General features: G+C 38.7%; 1 protein-coding gene across 4 annotated transcripts in view; it reads right to left on the bottom strand.

Moving 5' to 3' along the window:
- The window catches only part of THRB (thyroid hormone receptor beta), a 103,461-nt gene that overhangs the window by 39,847 nt on the left and 42,060 nt on the right, over positions 1 to 21,554 (bottom strand). Inside the window, exon 1 of one of the 4 annotated variants that reach the window (XM_084860428.1) lies at positions 15,082 to 15,529. The exons of 1 other annotated variant lie outside the window; for it this stretch is intronic. In XM_084860428.1, the coding sequence (XP_084716554.1) occupies positions 15,082 to 15,439 (358 nt within the window). In that variant the 5' untranslated portion in view covers positions 15,440 to 15,529. Of the gene's footprint in view, positions 1 to 2,931; positions 3,299 to 15,081; positions 15,530 to 21,554 lie in introns of those variants that run through there. 2 more of the 4 variants (XM_084860431.1, XM_084860429.1) reach the window with 2 other exon arrangements.

Raw genomic sequence — 21,554 nt, 5'->3', positions numbered from 1 at the left:
CCATGCTCAGGTGAGCAGCAGAGTGGGACCAAAGGTGGCTTTCCCAGGGGCGGAGAGGGGTGGGGAGTGCAGAAGTACTGCTACGATGCTACCTATGCATTGTCTGGCCTCCCCACCCCTACTCCAAAGTCCCGCAGCTAGATGGCTGAAATCAGCCATCTAGCCACGAGTGCAAGGTGGCCAGAGCGCGAAGGAGAAGATCCCCTCCGTGGTCCGCCCACCCAGCATTGGATTCCACAAAGGATTGCTCCCTCCAGGAATAGTTGGGAGCACACGATTGCATTGTAGAATATCTATGTATATTTTATATCCTTCTACGTATTTATAATTCCTGCATAGATGATGTTCTGCACATCATATGGATCTTTTTTTCCTTGACTTCTATTAGAAACTTAATTTCTGTTTGGGACTGTATCTAGAGAAGACAGTATGCGATGCAACTTTTATAAGCACAGGCTTTCATTACAAACAGAATTGAAGAGATCTGTCTTCTGCTTGGGAATAAAGTACATTTTAGAAGTTCTTGAATTGTTCTTAGGTAGTGGTACTGCATGAATATGTTAGCAAACATAATGAATACAAATCATATTAAGAGTTGCATGGGACGAGTGCAAAACTCCATAAAGCTGATCGTGAACACCTGCTTTGGATCTTAATTTTGTTTTAATGAGCTAGTACTAAGACTTTGCTAACAAAAAACAAACAAACAAAAGGTAGAAGAATAAGAAAAAAATCAATTTTGGATCAATACTGTCACAAATGTTTCTTATTAAAGCCATCTGGCCTCTGGACAGGATTAGCTGACTTGTTAGTTTTATCAGCGTTTGGTTGAGAGCACCCAATCAAAAAACACCAAGAAATATAAACATGGATTCAAATACAATTTGTACAACAAATATACTATTAGGATAGTTTGGAAAAGCTACATGATTCTTCATTCACTTATAAAAACATAGGGCTCTGCAAGTCTTCTTTCTTTGTTCAATTTACAACAGACAAGAAAATGCTAATTGAAGGACAGCTCACAATAAAAACTCTTAGGGACTTTTACTGAGATTGTTACAATATGGAAAAGATAGTTTTCAAAAACAAATTATCATGTTTTCCAGCATTAAACTCAGTTGCTAAGAAAAAAGTAGAATTAGTTTCAAAAACAGTCATATAGCTATATTGTTTCAAGTCACACACAAAAATCTCAGTGATTAGTTAATATCTTTTACGATGGAAAGAGACCTAATAACTGCCAAGTACAATAGCAGACTCACATTTTATAATATTATATAATCATGTGTTTTGAGCTATTTTATTGATTTTTTTTAACAGAAAGGTTACTAATAATTTTTATGAACTGAACATATATGGAAAACCTGCAAAGTCATGTGTTCAAATAAGTGAATGTGAAATGACACCTTTCCCCCCAAATAATTATGGTAGTGAAACAGTTTGTTTACAGAATGATGATTTATACATTTTATAATCAAACACATAAATATTATATTATGAAAGAAAATGAAAAGAATGTGGGCAAAGCCAAAAGTGTATTTTCAAGTCTGGAATATGAATATTAAAAAACTTCAAAGTGTTAAAAACAATTATACAAATAAAAAAAAATGTGTACCACCCATATACGAACCCCTTCTGGTAATATTTTTCTTCAATCAGATGTAGAATTTGGGTTAGTTTTTGCCACCCTATAACACTGTGATGGTCAAGGGAAGGAGGGATAGATTTAATGCAGTAGGTACAACTGGTTTAGTACCAACTACATATTGGGGGAAAGAACAGTTTATTATTAGTAATATCTTAAATTGGCTACTTTGGGCTACGGAATTACTTAAAAAGAACAAATTACTGCTCTCTAACCATAATATTAGCTCGGTTAGACTTTAATTGCACACGGACAATTCAGCCTTAACAAGTGGAAGGTATCATATTGATCAAAATGATAGTCCAGTTATATTCTTTAATTAGATGTCTTAGGCTGCATTCCTAATCACACATATTAGAGAGTCAGCCCCATTGAATACAGTTAAGATTTACTTCCAAATAAACATGCATAGGATTGCACAGCTAAGCAAGGTATTTCATGACATGGAACATCTGTATGTTTCTATCACAAAAATGTTGGTAAGCTAATAATGAATATTATACAGGGAATCTAAACAATGTTAGCAGATGCTTGCATCTAAAGCTTTCTCAGAAATGTTTTGCTTGTTGTTTTATACTTATCTTTAGAATACAGGCATATTTTAAAATTTAGAGGAATGGATATTAACCCGTCATCTAGCCCACCTTCCCATCCAACTCAAACATTAGGTGAACTAGTCATAGGGCAAAGTGGTTTATTTTTGCCTTAGTTGTTGTTATCTTAATTATTTATGCTGCTGACAAAATTCAGCGCTTAGCACTTTTGGAAGTTTAATATATTACATTTTATACCTTGTTTTTGCCATTAAATCTTAATTTTAACAACTTCTGACTTAACAATACTAATTAGACAGTACCTGCTTAAAACACATATTGAGAAAATACTACACTTTGACAAGATTGTGAATGAATAAAGAACTGCTTGCTGAGGTGAAACTTTTAATTCAGTCGGGCAACTTAACAGCAAATGAACATAAAACACACATAGTGGGCTAGCAATATAGAAATATATTAATACACACATATAAAAGAAATGGCTTCTGAGTTCAAGCTAAAAGAAATTGCAAGTCCTTATCTTTTATTCTGCCCACCCCCCCAAAAAATCATTTTCCAATCACCTAGCAACATCTGCTGCTGCTGCTTTCAATTCTGAACAGGCAGTCTTCACATTCAAAGATGTAACTGAGCCAACTGAGAAAACTGGAAGTGTAAAGCAAGTGGGAGAACAAGATGCAGGTGGATTTTAATTTTTTTGCTATCAAGAAACAACAAAATTGCCCCTACCTTTCTTCTGAGAGTACGATGGTGACTGTACTTGAGAAAAAGTAGGTTTTTCTTCAGTGAAATATTCAGGCTGGCTGTACTGATGCAGGGCCATGTCCATATCAGAGTACTCGCTTTTAAAAACGTTTCCAGGGTAACTACAGGTATAAGGCTGATTCACCGCCCAGGCCTGTTCCATATATATGTTATTATTGTGCAGGACCTGAGCATCACAACTGCTGTAACTCTGACTATCTTCAATGTAAGTGCAATAATCAGTGGACTGCATGTAGCAGTTGCTGCTGGCAGCTGGGTGAGCTTCGTATATTTCTTGCATACAATAGTTCATTTTGTTATCCTGTCTCAGCCTACACTTTACATATGCACACACACAACTCACTCACATGCATATACACGCCAGCCTGCATACGCATGGAACAGAAAAGAAGGGAATGAATACACAACACCAACAAAGCCAACCGCAAAACTGTACGTTTAACTTTAGAGTGGCACCTGATGTGCTAATACCCTATTTATATTCGGGATAGACTGGGAGCTCTCCTGCTAGCCAAACATATTGGAAAGCAGATTTATGACAGTCAAAGGTCTTAATCTGTGACTGTATGTTAATTCCTAGGGAAGATGGCGGGTAGTATTGGCCACCAGACAAAGCAAAAATGCCCAGACAACCCTACAGTTGCACTGGCTTTGGGGGGTGGGGTGGGGTGCGGCAGGAGGTAATGCTTTTATAAAGCCATTTCTGTCCCCTTTCAGTATGATTAGGAAATGATTACAAAGGCAAGGACACAGCTATGCCACTGGCACTGTCAATGTAAGTGTGAAGCATCACAAAGAACACTTAGGAAATCCTAGAGACGATATACTCAAAATCCAAAAATCAATAATCCTACTTTTTCAGCATTAACTCCTAGAAAATCCAATAGTGCTGTGTTGATGACTCAAGCAGTAAGTCTACTTTTACAAAACATTAGCGTCTAAATCTGTCATCCACTTTATTGATTTTGATTGACATCTACGTGAACCTTTCGTGCCATACACACACATAGTCTGAACTCCCCGCTGCTCACTAATTTAACACCTTTGCAAGAAAGCCGCTTTTTCAAGCTTCATTGACTTCGGTAGACAATTTTTATTTAATCTAACAGGTGGGAAATTTTAAAATATGCTGTCTTAATCAGCCAACAGAATACTGCTTAAATGTTAAAGCTTAATTGGTTTGCTAGGTACATTTCATTAAACTGCTTTCTTCTGATGGTTCAATAACGAAGTGTTGGCTGTTTTTGCATCTGTTTCATTCATGCATGTATGCTATAAAAATTTCAAAATCATTTTGCAATAATTAGATGAAGCCTCCTCAACTTTAAAAATAAGTAAGTTTCGCATTAGTTTCAGGTCACACGCATCCTCTTATAACAAGTATTTAAAATATATGTCTAAAGCTTGCAATCCTAAACACACTTGTTTCAAAGTAAGCCCACTGAATGTAATGGGTCTTACTTGTGAACAGGAGCGAATAGTATTGCACTGTAAGTAATTTTAGATAATACCACTACTGGCCAACTGTAGCAATGCTAAATTCCTTACTATTTTTTTGCTGTTTCATTGGTGTTAAACAATTCTTGGTAATTTTGAAATTTACTCCATTAAAAGGGATTAACGGCTTAAAAGGGAGTAATCTTGAAATACAAAAGAATGAGTACATATTAATCCGCAGCTGTCAATGCAATCTTATGCATGTCTACTCAGAAGTAAGTAATGTTGAGTTCAATGGATGTTTATGTGTAGGACTGCGCTGCAAATTTCCAAAAGCTCTGCAGCATTTAGAAAGACATTTCTCATACCTCCTTGTTTTTCATGACAACTGGCATAATTTGCTAAGGGTTACATTGCCAGCTCATGAGATGGACAAAACCATAAGCTGCCAAATGAGAATCAGGCATTGTTTTCGCTCTATGATTACACTTGGATTTTTTGTGTGAAATCACAAATTGGAAAAGGCCAATTCTTTAGCAGCCCTTCAGTGAAAACTGCCAATAGACGTCATACAGAGTAACAAGCACATTAAGTTGAATGTCAGAAACTGGAGATTGTTAACTTAATTTTTATAGGATTTTTCCTTGCTGTTGAATGTTGACAATCACCAATGGCCAGGATGCAACTACTCTCCACGGATACGAAGGCTCTTTGGATTTTCATTTCTGATCACAGTTCTAAATCAGAGGTAGGTTGGATAAAACAGGAATTTAATGACTAAATTAACTCCAACTGGTTTCAGTGGGTTGACTCGAAGTATGACTAAGTCGGGATCCAATATTGTGTTTTTATATTTTTAAATGTAAATTTGATTTGTAAATATTTAGATCAGAATTTTAAATTTTTTAAGTGCTGGTATGTGTGTGTTTAAAAAACTGGTTTAAAATTAAATCTGCATTTAATACAAGAATGTTAAATTGTACACATATTTCTTAAAACTAAATCAGTGTCCTTCAATCAAACATACTATCAAACAAAGCTTGTGGCTCTTTGGAATGTCCCCAAGAAAAGAATTTTCAATATTAATTGTTGGTAATCTTCAATTTCTGACAAGTGTGTTTCCAGACAATACTTTTATCATGCAATTGCACTGATCATTCAAGGTATTTTACAGGGGGTCCAAATAATGCCATCTTCCCTATCTAACCCACTCATGTTTTCCCACCAGTTCTTCTATCTTTTTACTTTCTACAAAAAATCTGTTAAGGAAGAAAAGGTTGAATAACTCCACACTGTCTTTGGTACCTCTAGGAACCATCCTTCCAGAAGCGTTCCGACAACTGTTTACTGAAATCTCTAGTAGGTTTGTGATAAGGTTTAACTTTGGCATTGAGCACTGCCAAAAGAAATATCTCCTGCTCATACTTCACTGGCTTATTGAAAAAATGCAAATTATTTTGTGTCCAAGCTCTTTTTCTGTTTGTCTCATAGCTTTCTTCTGTTTTAATAATTTTTTTTTTAAAAAAACCTTGACATTGAATTAATCAGGATGCTTTGTTCTTTCTATTTCCTCTATTTGGTCTCTTGCTAAGTTTTTCTATTAGGTAAAACCAAGATCTGTTTTATCTTAAAAGCATTAACTTTCACCTAATATTTGATTCATGTAGTCAGGCTTGCAAGTTCTCAATTCAACTAAGAATTTTTTGAAAGCACTTGCTTCAGAATATTGCTGTTCTGAATAAATGAATGAAGCAAGTCATCCTTTGCCTCCTATATATTAGTATATTAGTTTAGATGGCTGACTCTACTTCTCCTTGAAGTTTTTCCATTCATTTCAAAGGGAACTGGACTGTACTACACATCTTACCCAAGTATAATGCAATAGAATCTTAGAATCAGAAAACTAGAAAATGTCCACAAACCAACTTTTTCTATTTTCTATTATGAAGAGGGAACACTGGATACACACTAGTCCTATTCCCCTGTAGTGCATTCCCAGTGGGGAGCCTTTTCTTCTCATGTAGACTCCCCATGAGATTTAGAACTCCGATCTTCCAGGATGCGCAAACGTGTGTAAGGTTGCAGGGCTAGCAATGGGCAGTGTGGTAGAGGAACTATTCCCCTTTACATGATCAGAAGCACATAAGGAAAGAACACACACACAGAGGAATCTATCTTTGCAGCATATTTTCCTGCACAGCAAAGAATAGTCCTCCCTGTGTATGTGGGGCGCTAGTTTTGTGCTCTATTAAATGTCACTTTCAATACAATTGATTGATTTCAACAGGAAAGCTAAGAATACATCTGAAAGGTGCCCCCATATCTGTCCCAGTGAAGTCATAAAGACCAACAATGCTTAACTTCAGCAGGATTGCACCCAGAATTTTCTAGTCATTAGTGGCTAGTGCTACAGCAAGAAATCTAGTACTTCTAAACACTACCACTGAAAATTGAGATTGTGGTTTGCCTCTCTTGGGAACTTTAAGGCCAAACAAGAAGTAGCGAATGTGAATAATCTAGTATCTAGAGAAGACCCCCAAATTGGTGCATCATATCTATATTACCTTGTTAGATATATCACATGACCTAATGTGGAACATCTCAAATGTAGAGATAGTGTCAAGTGCCACAGTGCACCCTTTTCTGAGAACAGATTTTATTATTTTACATCTACTTCATTGGAATAAATATAGGTTTAAGTTCACAGGAAAGAGCCACTGCAAATGGCCACGTTTGCTTTGGATTGTACATAAAAAAATGAATCTTAATAGTCATCTGTGAATTACAGAACTGCTTGGTAGTCACCTATAAGTTTTGTTTTGAAATAAAATACTTTGAACACATTTGCTGAGATATAAGATATAAAATAATCATAACAGGGAGCTGAAATTATTTTTATTTTTATTTATTTATTTAAGCATTTATACTCAACCATTCAACAAGCTCTGAGGGTAGTTTGCATAATTCAAATATAATAAACAGTAAAATATATATAAAATGTGAAACACATAACAGTAGTAAAATATATTAAATTACATGTGTTTCAACAAAACAACTTCTCCCCAACCTGTTCAATTTGTAGGAAATAAATATTTCTGAAATGTACTGTTCTCATAGAACACCACTGCATACTGTGTTAATTTTATATTGGTTCTAAAAAGAACAATTGATTTAGTTCTTAGTTATGCTACAGCAATTTGTGTAAATGCACAGCTTCTTGAAGGGAAATCAATAGTCACGATATGGAGTAGAATCTGTTATGTATATGTCTCTAAATCGATTTATGTTCTCTCGTGCTCTACTTTTTATAAGGATGCTTCAAAAAATCTTTTAAACTAATGTATCAATAGTACTTTTGTTAGGACAACTTTTTAATGCTTTTTTAAAAAGTTTACTACAGAAATGAGGAAAGCTTTGGTTAGAACGGGGAAGGAGAGATATTGAATAGGAAAATACTTATTTAAAACACTTATTTAAAAGAAGAGCTGAAGATATTTTTCACTTGAAATATGTGAATATTTTAGCTGTGAATATGAAATTCAATACTGCAGGCAGTTGCCTTAGAAACATACCAGACTGTGCTATCACTCTGTTAAAATTAACATCACTTTCAAAGGACCAATTCCCTGAGCAAATTCCCCAAAATGTGACCCTCAAGATAAACATGGAAGGAAACGTTTCAAAAGCATTAGAGGCTGCAGTCCTACAGTCCATCAGCTGACGTCCAACGGACTGTAGGGTTTTCCAGAAGAGCTGCTCATCTAGTAGAGAGTAGCTCCACTGGTGGGGTAGTACTTATACCCCTGGAGGAGTCCCTGCTACACCTGTGGAATGTTCCACTGATACTGTCAGCAGTGTTTCCGCAGCAGTAGGAGGTTAAAATGGGTGTGTCAGGGCAGATTGGTAGAGGCCTTGGATCTGTCAGATTCAAAGCTTCCTCAGTCCCCCCACGCTGCTCCCAGAATACTCATGATTAACATGTCCCATTGATTTAAATAGGCCTAAAGCATGACTAATTTAGTCTGGATCTGACCCATTTAAGTTTCATTTGGTGGTCAATAAAATCTTGCCCCTAACTCCACTCACTGGCCCAGCCCTGGTTCCACTCACTGAGAAGGTATTTTAAAAAGCACAAATTGGCAACTCTAGGCAAAGATTTTCCTCAAACCATTTGTTACAATATATGGTACCAACAGCAATTTATGGTAACAGCTTCTATGTTGCTGCCCAAAAGTTAAAATTTTATTTTTATTTATTTATTAAATTTCTTAATCACCCATCTGGCCGGTCACCTGGCCACTCTGGGCGATGTACAATAATACAGAAGTTTAAAACAATAAAATTCCACATTAAAAACATCGTATTTCTAAAAATACCCTAACCCACCCCAAATGCCTGCCTGAACAACCGCGTTTTTAATGTGTGGTGGAAGCTCATTAAAGAGGGGGCATGGAGGAGTTCCCTAGGGAGGGAGTTCCACAAAGTGGGGGCCACCACAGAGAAGGCCCTCTCCCTCGTCCTCACCAGCCTAGCTCTCCTGGCTGAAGGGACAGCAAGAAGGCCATCTGAGGCTGATCTTGTTGAGCAGCCCGTCTGGTGTCTGGTGTTGCTGGAGGCGCTCCTTGAGATAGGCTGGGCCGGAACTATATAGGGTTTTAAAGGTCAAAAACAACACCTTGAATTTGGCCAGGAGAACAACTGGTAACCAGTGCAACTCCTTCAGCACTGGAGTGATATGATCACGCCGGCAGCTGCCTTTAATCATTTTACAATTCTGTAAAATGTACAGAATGAAGTTAAAATGTATAGCCTTTTAAAATGCAAAGCAGAAAGGATGATAGAAGGACTTGAGTTCTTGAGTCATTATGACAATTTGCACGTAACAGCAACTTGTTGATTGTTTAGACCATGTTGTCAGGGCCATGAGCAAGGAAACAAACATGCTGACTCCTGCATGCTTGCAACTTCCGTTTGAAGCAGCTTTAATCAATCCTGTTCTTAAGTGTTTGATGTGACACCTGAATCCAGCACTCTGGGTTGTTGATGGTTAAACACCACAGTGTTTAACCCAATGATCATCCATGGTTTGTGATTGTTGGGTTTGGACATCACATCAAACAACCTAGGAATGGGGCATTCCTGGGTTGTTGATTAAAGCTGATTTAATGCAGAAAAGTCAAGCACGTGGGACGCAATATGCTTGCTTTCTTGGCCCCCCCCCCAATTTATGGGTTAAAAATGGCTGGAAATGGGCTGCAGAGTTACTCAGAACATTTCTAGAGCCAACCAGCCAAAAAAGTCTTGGCCTTTCTTTCCAACTATGGAGGGGAAAGGATTGTCTCTCAACTCACACAGAAGATCAGGATGAGGTCAGGGATCACCAGCCCAATTCTCTACATGTCTGCTCAGATGTAAGTCCCTCCAGAGTTCAGTGGGCATACTCCCAGGGAGACTGTGCTGAAGTGGAGTGCCAGGATTCTGAGAATGACAAATTTTAGCTTGGCTACCAATGTCAGCCAAAATTTCTGGACCTGGTTACTGGCTTACCTATTTTGTGGTTGATCAAAAACAAGAAAACGTTCAGTCCCCATTGGGCTCTTTAGAGGTTTTTCCTTGCCTTTCCCTCCAGCGTTTTCCCCACCTAAATATTTTTGTACTTCTACAAACCTTTGGGTTTCCGCAGGCTTCCCAAATATGCGTGGATGGTACCCTTTTAGCTTTATAAGGATCAGCTCTCAGAGGTAATGATTAGTACATACATGTTTTCCCTGAGTGCTTCAGATGCATTATCTAAGGCCTTCCCCAACCTGGTGTACTCCATATGTTTTGGACTCAACTCTAATCAGCCCCAGCCAGCATGACCAATGGTCAAGAATGCTGGGAGTAGTTTTCCAAAAGATCTAGAAGACAGCAGATTCAGGAAGGCTGATCTAAGGCATTCTTACAACAAACCTGTAAGGGATATTATCATACTTCAAATAGGGGTGCAAGTGATAAATAGAGCCAATCCAATGGCTGAATTGAGATTTGAAATAGAGATTTGAAATCTGGAGCCCAAAAGGCCTGAGTATAACTACACATATTCCACTGTACACTAGAAATGACTATTTCTAGTGTACACGATTCAAGTAATTCAAGAATGCACTACTCAAGTAATGAATGCAGCATTCATGTAATTCAAAACAGTGCTTGTGTTCAAAGGTCACAATAAACCACAGCTTATTATGCTGGGAATGAGCCACAGTGAGCCTCAAACTCACACATCCCCCCCCGCTTCTCCTCCTTTATTGCAACCACAAGGCGTTCATAAGTGTTCACTTCAATTTTTAATTACTACAGTTTAGCATTATGTCCAACCCTAAACTGCGGTTAATCTTAATTATGGTTTGTTTGAAACAAGCCAACTTCAAACTATGCATTATGAAGGTGGCTTGTTTCAACAAACTATAGTGTACATTAACTGCAGTTTAGGGTTTGGACATAACACCAAAGTGCAGTAAATTAAAATGGAAGTGAAATATTCCAATCTCCTTCTTGTGCCTGCTGCTGCTACCATTTTTCCCTTCACCAAGGACCAGGAACATACCTTGGTCATGGAAAAGAGGCAGCAGCAGTACTTTCCAAGCCCTCAGAGGGCTTTCTCCCTGGCAGAAATGCTGCATGTTATGTCAGCTTCGTGCTGGGGATGCCGGAACTGGTAGTCCCAGTGCCAGGCAGTAAAAGATGTTCCTTCAGAGCCTGGTGAGCATCTGCATCCTCCTTCCCGGCCTTCCTTTGCCCTGTTCCAAGGTAAGTTGCTGGGCTTTTGGGCAGGAAAAGAGGGTGGTAGTGGTCACTTTAAGAGTAGCCTTGAATGTGGGGGTAACCAGAAGTATGTTTGTGCCATTAAGAGGCAACATTAAAGTGTATGTTTCTCAGAAGGATGTGAAAATAATCAAGTTATTCAAGACAATAGCTGTAACAGTAAACCATGGGTTATTGCTATGAGCTCTGCATGAACCTCAAGCTCACTTGCTGCCCTTCTCTTGTGAATGTAGGAGAAGGCAATCAGAAGCTCCCACTTTTCAATAAACTGAAGTTTCCCATTACATCCAAACTCTGGAAACTGTGATTCATCCTAACTGATTCATTCAAATAAAACGGGATCTGAAACAATGGTTTGATCTCAGTTTGTTTTAATTACCCACAATTAGAATAAACCACAGCATCCAGTGTTTGGACACAATGGGAAATTGCAATTTATTCAAAACTGGAAGTGGAACTTTTCAGTTGCCACCTCTAGCATGCCAAGGAGAAAGAACACATGAGCTGAGGCTTGTGCACGCTCATGCTCATAACAACCCACGTTTTGTTGCTATGTCTGAACTCAACTGGTACGCAGAGTCAATGCATACTGTATGTCAAGAAACTAGGCAAACTTATGGGATCTAAATTTACCCATATGAGTACCGACTATATTAGAATACTTCAACTAGAGGACTTACAGCAAATTCACTGATGTTAATATTTATGTACAATGTAATGGTACTAGCTCCTTGCCATATTGTACATTGAACATCGTTTTATTTGTGTTATTTTGATTATGCTCCCTGCTCTACACTCTATTTAAAGCTCAAGAAGAATAACTGAACAATTTCAATAATTAACAGTTGCTCATTTTATTTTGAAAAATTAAAAGTGCATCTTGAATTTAAATCATTCAGATTCTTTTATTTTCTCTTTAAATATCAGCAGAATCACACACACCATGTGTTCATTCTGACCAAGGCTTGCTTTACTCTGCATTATCCTTTAAAGATGCAATAATACCAGAAGTGAATATGTGAAATCTTTTTGCGCATTGCAATTTAAGAACTTGATCCAGTGAGGTGCGGCAATGAAGCAAATGACCTATATGTTCTGGTGCAAAGCGCCATGTGCTGGTGTAAGGGAATAACTAATAGTTTTGCACTTGTGCCAGAAACAAACCCCCGTGACCGTAGTCTCTCCCCACACTATCAAGGGGTAGAGGAAGGGAGAGGTTGGGGGAAGCCCCCTTCGACTTGCATGCATGATGTTTTTTTGAGTTTTGTTTCATTAGTTTATTACCATTTTAGTGCCTAGAAGCCATGAAAGCCAGCCATTGTTGGGCAAGTGAGGAGTTTTGCCTGCTTCTTGGGGAGTCACAACTGAGTTTCAGCTGCAACAATAGCTTCACATTGAACCACTATAGCTTAATTCTTTTAGGGTGGTAGGCTATTTGCTTTTTATACTCACCATGAACATTTTCAAGGACTGCATATGGGCCGAATATGAGCCTACAGGCATGAGAACTAGCTGCCTATATCCGCTTTGAGTGCAGCTGTGGATCAGCTATTTTCTGTCTCTTCATTTCTGCTAAGTATAACCAGCACTTTAGCTGTACTAGTACTCAAAAGGAGTATTTCTTGCATATTTGTGATCTACCTTTTGTTTCTTAGTTACAGACTGCATCACCCCATGCCAACTGAAAGCCACTTCATATACTCTTAATTTATTCTAGCACAGAGGCTAACAATAGTGTTTTTAAAGCATGCAGAACTTAATACAGAGGGTTACACAAGTATTTTTTGGTCCATATACAGCCATCCACATGCATCAGCTTCCTAATACCTTGCTGGTGGTGGTGGTGGGGGGATGTTTAATGTCATAGTATGTGACTCACCCTTGAATGTTACACATTTTAAGAATGTTACACATTTTAAACCTATAGTTATTATTAGTAAGGACACCTCTAAAGAGAAGCAAACACCAGAAACCTAACTTAAATAGTCCCATATAAGATGCGATATTCATCTGATGTAGCAGTTTGCCATAATATATTTAGTTGTTTCTCCAGATACATACTAATAATTAACAGACTACAAAAAGAAGAAACTGGGAATAAGAAGTGTATGACTTCAGAGTATTTGAATCCTGTCAACAATCCATGTGTTATCCTCATTCAGTTACTTCCAAGCAAATAAATGGTAATATCTTAGTATTATATTATAATTTGTGGTAACAGAATATGACTCCCCATGAAATCGAGAGCATATATATGGGTGACTTTTTACTATAACCCTCTATCAAAGCTTATATATGCCTAGGATTGCCCGATTCTGGGGCTCCCAAAGGCTTTTAAAGTTGCTTACAAGACAGGACTTTAGGAAATGCAGCTTCTCCCACTACTGTTATGGAAGAAATTGCATCTACTTACAATTGTCTCATTATTAACACAGCTTTTAGAGTCCTTAACAAATAAAAAGAGATGGAGGGACCCTCTAATAAGAAAGTTCAGTACAAACCTAAGCCAAAAAACACCAATCACTTTAGAATGGCAAAGATTAATGACAATATATTTCTACTATAAGACACTCTGCACATGGAAATTATATTTTTTAAGATACTTGATTTGCTAAATAAGTAACAGGTTATGTTATTCTACACAAATCCTGCATTTCTCAGAGCGACACTCACTGTTTTTGTTAGCAACTTACATCAAGTACAAGCTAGTTGACGGTTTTGAAATAAACATGAATGCATATGTTTATAAAAGTATACATTCTGTTGAAAATCTCACATGTGAGTCAGTTTTTTAATGCAATTAAAAGTTTTTCAAAAGCTGGCTCCAATCAGTTATGTTAATAAATGGAATGACAACCCCATGCCTAAGGCCACCAAGTTCATTAGGCCCGTCTATGTTGGCCTACATGTTAAACAGATATCAGCTAATTAAACTGCTTATCACTTGGCAACTCTTTTATTCAGCCCCTTTGAGGTAAAATGTTTTCTTACATTTAGTAACAATACAGAATAGATAACTTTAACCTACATAACAGAAGCTTCGATAGAACTGTCTGGTATCTTCAGACAGTTCTTAGTAAGATGTTAAAGCGATCAACACCTGACATCTGTTAGCAAGGAGGCGTTCTGAGGTAAAGGGCTACCAAATCTGAAGAAATCAGGTACTTAGGCCAGTTTAACTTTTTCATGAGGTGATAGCCTTTGTGACATTATAATCTTTCCTCCTGGTGACGCAAGGATTTAAGTAGAAGAAAACAACTTCTGGCCCCTCCTTTCACAGCAAGATACACAGACTTTTTTTTTTTTTAGGCACAAACATTAACGGATTATAGATTCCAACCAAAATAAAACAGGGATAAAAATAAAACACACTTTCTGTTGCCAAACAGATAAAATAATTACACCTTTCAAGACTGATTTCAGCTTGACAACCAGAACAGAACACTTAATCTTGCCAGCTTAATTATTATTAATATTCAACATATTAAAGTCCAGAAAATAAATGAATCAATTTGACAGTAAATCTGAGAGGAAAAATAACCAATTAAATTGGATATTAATGGTGCTGCCAAATGAGATGATGAATTTAGTGTTTTTACTTAAGTGCTTTTAAGAGTTTGTCAGCATAGTATTTTATTTCTTAATGGAAACACATACCCCCCCCCGCCCCGAGAGACATACAACTGAACTTGTAGCTACTCTAAACAATAAAACAAATAGCAACGTAAAATAAAATACATTATTGCTAAAACAGAATGTGAACAATGACTAAAGTTACTATTAATATCATACAATTTTCTATTTATGGCCTGAGTAAATGATATACAAATTGAACTGTGCAGGTCTGCTACATTGTACAATAATTCTAATTACCTTTATATTTAGTCCCCTGCATTTGGTATTCCTTGGCATTCGAAATGCCTTCAGTGGTCATATCTGTGTGGCCTGGCAGGAGCACTGAACTAGTCCATGCTGCTGAAGCGTGCAGAAATGGTGTAGACTGATGTCCAATACTCAGCATATTGTTATTTTCACAGTACCTTTTCTTACACAAATGTTTCTCTGTTATATCTATGATATTCCATGTGTATTTTCTGCCAGGAAAGTGCATCAGCCCATTCCAGGTTGGAAGACCATGTTCTGGAGACTTGACAAACACTGGTTGACAAGCTGTTGGCATTGCCAAGATCTTGCTTAGCTGTGGAGTTCTGGAAAGTAAGTGTTTCCCCATTTCTCTCAATCAGGCAGAATTCACATTCATCGCCACCTGAGCGCATCGGTACGAGCTGGAGATTTTCAGCCATGCACTTTCAGCCACCATGGTCAGCTTCCATTCAGTGCGGTTGAATACTTCAATTTCCTTTCTGTTAAATCCAGCTAAGGCAGTTAGGGCTAACATGCATAGGTACAGCCACTAGATGCAACTTTCACCAGCACCGCATCCAGAACATGGGGCCCTGTGCAAGTTACCATCAATTTATTGCCTTGCTCATATGATCATTTAAGGTCTTGTGGGTCGAAGCTGGTCATGAACAATTTTCAGATACTTAAAACACAAAACATCAAGGATTCAGCCTTGTTTGACTTTGCTCTTATTGTAGGCTGACCTGAGGGACACTCTATTACCTAAGGCTAACATTCTTATGTGGGCATGCTTAGCAGTTCCGGACCTGCTTTGATTGCTCTCTCTGCTCAGCTTTGTGGCCACAGGACAGAATCTGGTGCTACTCCTACCTTGGGAGTTTTAACCCTGCTGGCCTCATGCATGTAGCAGGCAGTAGCAATGTAGTGCATATCACAAAGCGTTTTCATACATTAAAGTGTATTCACTTACATTTTAATAGAGGGGGAAAATGAAAATATTGTAAGAACTCAATAGCACTTATAAAGCTATTTCAAGTTTACATAAAATAGATTCTGCAGGTAATTATAAGTACCCAACCTTCAGTGTAGATATGAGTAATAGTTTCCTTAAGGAACATCTCAGGCAATTTTCAGTCATGAAAATCTGATGCAAATGGTTTTATTAGTCATGACTGATATTCTTGCATAATGCCATAAAATACCACATGAGGATTTGCACAGAACTAACATGAATCAACTATGCACACCATTTGAACAAATGGAAGACTGATCACACTTCAGTGAAATTTGAAGTTTTCTATCACATATAGGTAAAATGTTACAGTAATGTTAAAGCAATACACTTAACTCTACAACAGAGGTGTTTAAAAACTGATTGTGTCATTCTCATTTATCCCCATCTCATGTCTAAGGGACATACATTTTAAATTACAATTTGCTAACTACCACACAAGGAATCTCAACCAAGTTGATATTTAAATATCAAGACACATTCTTTCAATTCTGGGTATCCCCAGTTTCACCATAATCAGATGCTGGCTAGCAATTTAAGTCAAAAAACAAAACAGAGAAAATTACCAGCAGTTGCAACCTTAATCCAATTTGACTTTTTCAATAGTACATCAGGTTGCACAAGTACCTTAGTAAAGTGTCTGCTTAGGCTAAGAATTCAACCTGTACGCAGAACACATCATGCGACGTGCTGGGCTTGATGAAGCCAAGGCTGGAGTTAAAAGCGCTGGAAGAAACATTAACAATCTCAGATATGCAGATGATACCACTTTGATGGCTGAAAGCAAGGAGGAACTGAGGAACCTCATGACAAAGGTTAAAGAAGAAAGTGCAAAAGCTGGGTTGCAGTTAAACCTCAAAAAACCAAGATTATGGCAACCAGCTTGACTGATCACTGGCAAATAGAGGGAGAAAACATGGAGGCAGTGACAGACTTTGTCTTTCTAGGCGCAAAGATTACTGCAGATGCTGACTGCAGCCAGGAAATCAGAAGACGTTTACTTCTTGGGAGGAGAGCAATGACAAATCTTGAAAAAATAGTGAACAGCAGAGACATCACACTGACAACAAAGGTCCGCATAGTTAAAGCAATGGTATTCCCCATAGTAACCTATGGCTGTGAGAGCTGGACCATAAGGAAGGCTGAGCGAAGGAAGATAGATACTTTTGAACTGTGGTGCTGGAGGAAAATTCTGAGAGTGCCTTGGACTGCAAGAAGATCAAACCAGTCCATACTCCAGGAAATAAAGCCAGACTGCTCACTTGAGGGAATGATATTAAAGGTAAAACTGAAGTACTTTGGCCACATAACGAGAAGACAGGATACCCTGGAGAAGATGCTGATGCTAGGGAAAGTGGAAGGCCAAAGGAAGAGGGGCCGACCGAGGGCAAGATGGATGGCTGATATTCTGGAGGTGACGGACTCGACCTTGGGGGAGCTGGGGGTGGCAACAGCCGACAGGACGCTCTGGCGTGGGCTGGTCCATGAAGTCACGAAGAGTCGGAAGCGACTGACCGAATAAACAACAAAGGCTAAGAATAATTTGCAATGAACTTTTAAGTAGCACTTTTGGGGATCATAATGTCCTCAAATGACATTTACCTTGTAAAAAAAAAACCTACACTGAAAGGTGTGTTTGTCATACATGTGTTTATACATTTTTTAGCAACTATATTTTTGTTAAATAAATACTTTAAGGATGACCTCTTCTCTCTTTCTCTAGCCTTTCCCTCTTTGTACCTCACATTTGTGTGCAGTGGGGTAGTGGTAAATTCTGAAGTGCGGGTGCTCGTCATGACAGTTTTCATAGCCATTTCCCCGAGGAGAGGCCAAAAATGCAAGCAACTCTGTTGATCTAAATCAACAAACCAATTCTAGCAGTTTTCATCTCCACTGGAAGCAGGTCTTTTGTAAAGTTAATGGGTCTTAATTGCCCATTCAAGACCAAGCCACCAAATACTTTGCATTAAAACGGAGGTTGCTCCCCATAGTAACCTATGGCTGCGAGAGCTGGACCATAAGGACCGCTGAGTGAAGGAAGATAGACACTTTTGAACTGTGGTGCTGGAGGAAAATTCTGAGAGTGCCTTGGACTGCAAGAAGATCAAACCAGTCCATACTCCAGGAAATAAAGCCAGACTGCTCACTTGAGGGAATGGTATTAAAGGCAAAACTGAAGTACTTTGGCCACATAATGAGAAGACAGGATACCCTGGAGAAGATGCTGATGCTAGGGAAAGTGGAAGGCCAAAGGAAGAGGGGCCGACCAAGGGCAAGATGGATGGATGATATTCTGGAGGTGACGGACTTGACCTTGGGGGAGCTGGGGGTGGCGACGGCTGACAGGAAGCTCTGGTGTGGGCTGGTCCATGAAGTCATGAAGAGTCGGAAATGACTGAACGAATAAACAACAACCTCACAAATATATATGATTGCCGAGAAAATTCATTCCCCACCCCAGCTACTCTGAGGATTGCAGCTAAGCTCAGAGGGAACAGGGAATTCTGAGGGGGGAGGGTGGCAGATGATGTCGGTGCCCCTGCTCATAAAAAAGTGCAGCCGCTGCATCCCTGAAAGCTCCACCGCACCACTATTTGTGTGCATCATAACATTAAAGAAGAAAAGTACCAAACATGCCTCTATCCTTTTGGGAGTGGGTGGAAGGGGTGGGCTATACTTGTCTTTGAAGAATAAGTAGCTTTCCATACACAATAGCTAGTTTCAGTGATTTGGTGATCAGATCAGAGAAGATCCCAACTACTGGGATATGTGTGTGTGTGTGTGTGTGTGTGTGTGTGGTGACTTGTATAATCTTACAGGTCCTTGAACTTGGAAAAGAAATAATGGCAAAGGAACATGAGAACTGCTTTATCCATCTAATGACACAACTTGTGGCCTCATTGTCCTACCATTGTGAGCAAACCAAAGATGGAATAATGTGGGGGCAGAAAACTACACTAGCAAAGTAGCAAGAGCTGTCTCTGCTAGAGACAGCACCACAAAAGATGGGCATAGGAACATAGAAATCTGCCTTTTACTGAGTCAGACCACTGGTCCATCTACCCCAGTATTGTCGACACTGACTGGCAGCAGCTCTCTAAGGTTTCAGGCAGGATTCTTTCCTAGCCCTAACTGGAAATGCCGGGGGTTGAACCTGGAACCTTCTGCATGCAAAGTGTGTGCTCTACCACTGAGCAACAACCCCTCCCCACAAAGACAGAACACGGTGGGGTCAACAGCTGAGATAACTCACAGGCCTAAGACCTTGGATTACCAAGGAGACTTCTATGTTGTCCTAAACCTTTACATCTACATGCCTATATTGGCTACCTCTATATATGAGTTGACAAGTAACTGGGGCTGTTCCCACGTAACTTTAAGCCACCATGGTTAATTTCCCTGTGGGGTTTAGGGGAGTATGCCGGCCACCATTTTGAATATGCAAGCAGCGGTGCATTCATAGCTTGCCATGTCATGTGGCATTGTGGGTTTTGTTTGAGGGGGTAGACAACCCTTAAATAACGCATAGCTTGTTTTAGGGTTATCTGAGGGTTGTCTAGCCTCTCAAACAACCCAGGATGCCAGGTTTGGACTACATGGCAAACCATGGCAAGCAGGGACACCTGTGGGCACCATGAAAAAAGCATGCCCATTCAGGCTTCAGGCCTGGTTTTGGAATGGAAACTGCCTTGATCACCCTGTGGGATGACCTTTGCTGAGAGAGGAACAGGCGAAGTGTGACCTGTTGATTCTATTGGACCTTTTAGTGGCTTTCAATACCATTGAACATAGTATCCTTCTGGATAGGTTGTCTGGGTTGGGACAACCTATGCAGTGGTTCCAATCCTACTTGGATGGCCGATTCCAGAAGGTGGTACTGGAGGATTATTGCACTGTGCCTTTGCAGCTATGCTATGGGGTTCCACAGGGCTCTATCCCATGCTGTTCAACACCTACATGAAACCACTAGGGGAGGTTATGTGGAGGTGTGAGCTGAGGTGTCATCAATATGGAGATGATACCCACCTCTCTCTTTCCTTTTCATCAAATCCGGATGAGGCTGTTCTGAATCAGTGCCTGGGCATGGTAATGGACTGGATGAGGCTAATAAACTGAGACTCAATCCAGACAAGATGGATTGTATCCTCACATATGTATCTGCCTGAAGCCTAAGATCATCTTCAGCAGCCCTTCTCCAGGAGCCTCTGCCAATGGAAGTAAGGTGGGTGGCTATCAAGAAGAGGGCCTTTTTGGTTATGGCACCCTGGTTATAGAATGAGTTTCCCAGAAGGGCTCACCTGCCGCCTACGTTGTGCTCTTTCCAGAGCCAGGTGATGACCTTCTTTATTTTCCCAGGCATTTTAGTCTTTTAGTTCTGTTGTTTTAAATCTGTTATTGTATTTTAAATCTCTGCATTGTTGTTAGGTTTTATTCTCGTTTTTACTTTTATTTTATACTGTAGTTTTAAACTTTAAATTTTTTATAATACATCTTATGCTGTATTTTGTGGTTTTAATTGTTGTGAACTGCCCAGACAACTTCGGCTATTGGGCAGTATAGAAATGTAATAAATAAATAATAAAAAGAAACATGACAGCCCCCGCAGCCAAATTAAGCTATAGTGGACTATCATGTGATGCAAACCAGGTTACTGAGTGCACTTTTAAAACTACATACAACTTTAGAATCTGGGTATAAATGCTTCCTACCCACTTCTCAAAATACATACCTTTAGCAAACCAAACATAGCATGCTATCATGCTGTGGCACAACGGAAAAAGACCAAAACATGCTTATTCACTACACTTAAAGAGAAATATTTAACCTAACATGCTTAAACAATGCATTTTCAATGTCTCTCAATATCTCAAATAAAAGATAGAAAGCTGGATAGAAGACAGAAAGGTTTATTTTCAGAAGATTTATTTCTGTCTTAGTTTCCAAAGGTTTCAAGGGCTTTTAGCCTTGACTCTTGCTATATTGTCACATTGTAATTCTTTAAACATAGATGTTATAAGGAATAACAAAGACATACTTTTGCAAAACGTCATCCTTTGCAAATACAAATACACCCTGGATTTGTTTTTAAAATATATGAATATATATGGGGGTTTGTTTTTTGTTTGTTTGTTTGCATTAAACAAAAGTTAGTCACATTACAATGTGACAAAATGTTTAATTTCCACAGCAGCCAGAGTTTATATAGTGGATGTACATAGTATGTTTGTTGATATATAAATATATAGATATATAGATATATTCACAGTTTGGTAGTTAATAAGTTAAGCAGTTAATAAACATGCTCCAAAGGAAGGAAACAAAATTGCATACATTTATATTTCAAATAACATGCATTAACAGGTGTGGGACTACAGACTAAAAAAACAGCAGCTAGTGAATCTTTGTACCACAACCCCATGTCCATCAGAATGAATACATGGATTTCCTGCACGAATGTACTCATTTGCAT

The sequence above is a fragment of the Heloderma suspectum genome, chromosome 5, assembly GCF_057233095.1.
Source record: "Heloderma suspectum isolate Gila_16-S chromosome 5, 16-S_ref, whole genome shotgun sequence".
Taxonomy (NCBI): domain Eukaryota; kingdom Metazoa; phylum Chordata; class Lepidosauria; order Squamata; family Helodermatidae; genus Heloderma; species Heloderma suspectum.
This window is presented reverse-complemented; position numbering and strand designations above follow the sequence as displayed.